The sequence below is a fragment of the Penaeus chinensis genome, chromosome 23 (assembly GCF_019202785.1).
Source record: "Penaeus chinensis breed Huanghai No. 1 chromosome 23, ASM1920278v2, whole genome shotgun sequence".
In the NCBI taxonomy this organism is placed as follows: domain Eukaryota; kingdom Metazoa; phylum Arthropoda; class Malacostraca; order Decapoda; family Penaeidae; genus Penaeus; species Penaeus chinensis.
The window spans coordinates 2,060,453-2,065,452 of NC_061841.1; the positions used below are offsets into that span (position 1 = coordinate 2,060,453).

Sequence of the window (5,000 nt, forward strand, 5' to 3'; positions counted from 1 at the left end):
ATTAATATCGCTATTATCATTATTATTATTATGATTATTATCATCGCCATTATTATGTGTGTGTGTGTGTGTGTGTATGTGTGTTGTGTATATATATATATATATATATATATATATATATTCCTTACAAACTCCGTCCACGACCTCAGATCATGGACACAATAATCAGCCTGCACGACGTCGAGCGCAACATAACAGGTCGTGCTTTGGTCGTCCACGCTTTCGAAGACGACCTCGGGCTGGGTGGTGACGAAGGCTCTCTTGCGACAGGTAATGCTGGGGCACGAGTGGCCTGCTGCACCATCAGCCAAAGAGGTTTTTAAAAGGGCTGTGATTTTGGTTGGGTTTAGCCCCGCCCCATACCTCCTACTCTTCTTAGTTCGTTCTCTCTCCCTTTCTCCTCTCTTTCTCTCTTTCCCTTTCCTGTCTTTTTCTCCTTTCCCTTCCTCTCTCCTGCTCTCTCTCTCTCCCCCTCTCTCTCTCTCTCTCTCTCTCTCTCTCTCTCTCTCTCTCTCTCTCTCTCTCTCTCTCTCTCTCTCTCTCTCTCTCTCTCACTCTCTCACCCTTTCTCTCCCTCTCTCTCTCTCACTCTGATGTGATCAGGGGTGATATCCATTTGATATTTGATTTAAGATCTTATTAAAAAATGTTTGAAATCTCTCATTCGTATTTTTCACCATCTGTAATAAAGGAACAAAATGTGCCAGTGAAAAAAAAAATAAAATAAAAAAATAAATAACAAGAAAAGCCGAAAACCTGAAGTTACAGTACTGTTATATATATATATATATATATATATACATACACATACATATATACATATATATGCATATATATATATATATATATATATATATATATATATATATATTATATGATGTTACAGTACTGTTTTATATATATATATATATATATATATATATATGAAGTTACAGTACTGTTTATATATATATATATATATATATATATATATATATATATATATATATATGAAGTTACAGTACTGTTTATTTATATGTATATATATATATATATGTATGTATATATATATATATATATATATATATATATATATATATGAAGATAAGGTTTCTATACAATGAAGATACAATTGCCTCATTGTAAACAATCATGCATTCAGGTCGTTTATCAGTCTATCCTTTGCATCTTGTTGGCGCGATCTCCTTCCTCTTCTTCTCCTGTGCTGTCTTCTCTCAGTTTTCCGTCATCCAACTCCCCCCTACTTAGACTCTCACTCGCCTAGCCCCTCAGGATTGAGAGCTTCTTCCAGTTCCCCCTCAATGACCTCCTCCTCGACGTTTTGTTCGTCCTTCCGCGCCTGGTATAGCCTGTCGAACGCCAGAATAGCCTGAAGGATATCCTCGTACTCTGGGGAAGGCGAGTTTTAGAGGTGGGTCAGTTGGTAGTTCAGCGCTTGGAACTCCTCCGTTGGTTTGAGAGCCTCGATTATCTCCGGCTTATAAATGGCCGCGCAGACCCTCCTCAGCAATGCCTGCAGGACGTAGCAGTAGGAGAGCCTTCTGTTCATGTGGCACCGGTTGTGCTTGTTCTGCTTCTCGTACTGACGGGAGACCCAGAAGGTTACTCTCATGATGTTGTAGAGCTTCAGCTGAATGCCATCGACGGTCCTCTCGATGAAAATGTCGGTCGGGACGATGAGGTTGAAGGTCAGCCCGGCGGAGATGATGGTCCTCGTCATCTCCAGCAGCTGCGTCATAATCTGCAGCTTTTGCTTCGAATCGAGCTGGATTCTCTTGTTCAGGACATCCAGCAGCGTGAACTGGCCCGGGATCTCGCTGACAATGACCTGCTTGTCGAGGTTGTAGCCAATGATCTGGGCGCAGTACGGCTGCCCAACGAGGACGCAGCGGTGGATCACTTCGATCATGAAATTCAGCCTGTCATGAACCTTTCTGAGGACGCAGGTGCAAAACGTGTTCGAGATCAAAGTGTCCTTCGCTTGATCATTCTCGGAGAACACGATCCTTGTGGGACTCGAGAGCCATTCGCTGATCTGCGCCAAGCTGATCTTAGGAATGTGCTTCTCTTCGACGAAATCGGCCATCTCTTCCACCGCCTGGCGAATATGCCCCTCAAGTGACGTCGTTCTCTTCTAAATTTGGGGCTCACCCTTGTGGCTCTTTGGTTGGTTCTCTGGGATTTTCCGGACGGACCATGTCTGCTGAGCCTCATAAGGGCACTGAACTTCCTTCACTGCTGGGTGCTGGTTCACTGTAGGCGTGGTTGGGTCTTCTGGCTTTTTATTATTCTCTACGTTGGAGGTCAGGTACTCCAGGCTGCTTAGAATGTTTGCATACTACTTAATTAATTCCCATTTACCGCCTTGGTACACGTTGTCCTCGCCGCCATCTGTTGTGTCCGACTCCAGTTACATTGCGAACTGATAGAGCGCCTCCTGGATCTTTTCTGTGTTGGGAACACAGAATTCATATGGTATCTCTTCAACCTCATACCCGATACTACGCATGTATTATTATCTCCTCCTTGTCTGATGGATCTCTCGTGGAATGTCAGAAAATATGTTGTAATATACTGCATCTTTCTTTTGTCTTTGAAGTCGACCGACACGTTGCACCTCTTGCTGTCGAGAGGCCCCAAGGCCGTCGATCTGCACGGCGACAGGCAGGTCGGGGATGTCGAGACCTGTGTCGGCGATTCGGGTTACCATTAGGTTCATGGCCTTACGTGCTTTCCTGAACTCATTAATGATCTTACTCCGGTACGGACCCAAATTCCTCTACACTTAGCCAACAACGAAGTCACAATTTAGAGCTAATGCAAAACAGGAAATACTAAAAATCCTTTCAAAAAAGATCAAAACTTTTTTATCGACTTTTCCGTAATAGTCAAACAAGTGTCGCAGGGCTAAAAATTTATTGGGGTTGATGCTTGACAGTTTCATTTCCAAAGACACAGACTTGGTCTTCGTAATTGCACGCAAGAAACCTGGTGGCATTTCCACGCTGATATACTTACAGAAGACCGGTGCAATGACCCCCCTAGCAACGAGTGTGCGTATAGGGTACTGACACAGGATTGGTCCTACAAGTCTTTGTAGTTAGTCTTCTCTGCCATCCTCTCTGACGGTAGTAGCAGTCAACCCGACTTTCCACAGGTAATTGAGGTGTTATAGGGCCTTACTGTTTTCCGGTGCCGGCAGATGGTGAACCTCGTCGAGCAAGACGAGGCCGTACTTCTTGGACAAAAGACTATTTGCATGGGGATTGTCGTTAATTTTGGTGTTCCAGATCGCCACCAGTCTTGCGTAGGTCAACACGACGACAGAAGCCTTACTCTGTCTCTCGCTGATGCGGTCACTTGTCCAGGCGAATATGTCCTTATCCTTCAGGTAAGTCCAGCGCAGGAGCGTTCTCACCCATTGGCTCTGCTATTCCATGGTCTGAACCACAATCATAGTGCTGGCTTGTGCCACGGCCATGAGGCACACGCCGACGATGGTCTTCCCGCTGCCACAGGGGAGAGTCACGATGCCATTACGACAGAAGATTTTGCCGTTGACCGACCTGCAGCACTTCCTGACGGCCACGGCCTGGTGCCGCTGGATCTTGTCACGGAACTGGTCGTTCACCATCATTCGGCACGAGCCGGGGCAGTAGGCCTCATTGGCCAGCTCCTCGCGGGTCAGGCAAGCACGGAACCCAGAGAACATTGCAGTGTCACTGTCGCTGTCACTGCTGCTTTCCCTCTTCTTTGGAGGGGAAACCGAAGACGTTGCAGTGTCACTGTCGCTGTCACTGTCAGTGTCACTGCTGCTTTTCCTCTTCTTTGGAGGGGACACCGAAGACGTTGCAGTGTCACTGTCGCTGTCACTGCTGCTTTTCCTCTTCTTTGGAGGGGAAACCGAAGACGTTGCAGTGTCGCTGTCGCTGTCACTGCTGCTTTTCCTCTTCTTTGGAGGGGACACCGAAGACGTTGCAGTGTCACTGTCGCTGTCACTGCTGCTTTTCCTCTTCTTTGGAGGGGACACCGAAGACGTTGCAGTGTCACTGTCGCTGGCACTGTCAGTGTCACTGCTGCTTTTCCTCTTCTTTGGAGGGGACACCGAAGACGTTGCAGTGTCACTGTCGCTGTCACTGCTGCTTTCCCTCTTCTTTGGAGGGGACACCGAAGACGTTGTAGTGTCACTGTCGCTGTCACTGCTGCTTTCCCTCTTTGGAGGGGAAACCGAAGACGTTGCAGTGTCACTGTCGCTGTCACTGCTGCTTTCCCTCTTTGGAGGGGAAACCGAAGACGTTGCAGTGTCACTGTCGCTGTCACTGCTGCTTTCCCTCTTTGGAGGGGACACCGAAGACGTTGCAGTGTCACTGCTGCTGTCACTGCTGCTTTCCCTCTTTGGAGGGGACACCGAAGACGTTGCAGTGTCACTGTCGCTGTCACTGCTGATTTCCCTCTTTGGAGGGGAAACCGAAGACGTTGCAGTGTCACTGTCGCTGTCACTGCTGCTTTCCCTCTTTGGAGGGGACACCGAAGACGTTGCAGTGTCACTGCTGCTGTCACTGCTGCTTTCCCTCTTTGGAGGAGACACCGAAGACGTTGCAGTGTCACTGTCGCTGTCACTGTCGCTGTCACTGCTGCTTTTCCTCTTCTTTGGAGGGGACACCGAAGACGTTGCAGTGTCACTGTCGCTGTCACTGTCGCTGTCACTGCTGCTTTTCCTCTTCTTTGGAGGGGACACCGAAGACGTTGCAGTGTCACTGTCGCTGTCACTGCTGCTTTCCCTCTTTGGAGGAGACACCGAAGACGTTGCAGTGTCACTGTCGCTGTCACTGCTGCTTTCCCTCTTTGGAGGGGACACCGAAGACGTTGCAATGTCACTGTCGCTGTCACTGCTGCTTTCCCTCTTCTTTGGAGGGGACACCGAAGACGTTGTAGTGTCACTGTCGCTGTCACTGCTGCTTTCCCTCTTTGGAGGAGACACCGAAGACGTTGCAGTGTCA

The 5,000-nt window shown here is 47.7% G+C and overlaps 2 protein-coding genes across 2 annotated transcripts in view; one reads left to right on the top strand and one right to left on the bottom strand.

Annotated features, from left to right (window-relative positions):
• LOC125037484 (superoxide dismutase [Cu-Zn]-like) overlaps window positions 1–451 on the top strand; it is a 2,635-nt gene extending 2,184 nt beyond the window's left edge. Inside the window, 1 exon segment of the mRNA XM_047630636.1 lies at window positions 150–451. Within this exon segment, the coding sequence (XP_047486592.1) occupies window positions 150–323 (174 nt within the window). The 3' untranslated portion in view covers window positions 324–451.
• A 2,450-nt stretch (window positions 452–2,901) lies between these two features.
• The window catches only part of LOC125037442 (serine-rich adhesin for platelets-like), a 4,423-nt gene continuing 2,324 nt past the window's right edge, over window positions 2,902–5,000 (bottom strand). Inside the window, exon 3 of the mRNA XM_047630586.1 lies at window positions 2,902–5,000. This exon is cut by the window's right edge and continues 939 nt beyond it. Coding sequence (XP_047486542.1) covers window positions 3,431–5,000 — 1,570 coding nt within the window. The 3' untranslated portion in view covers window positions 2,902–3,430.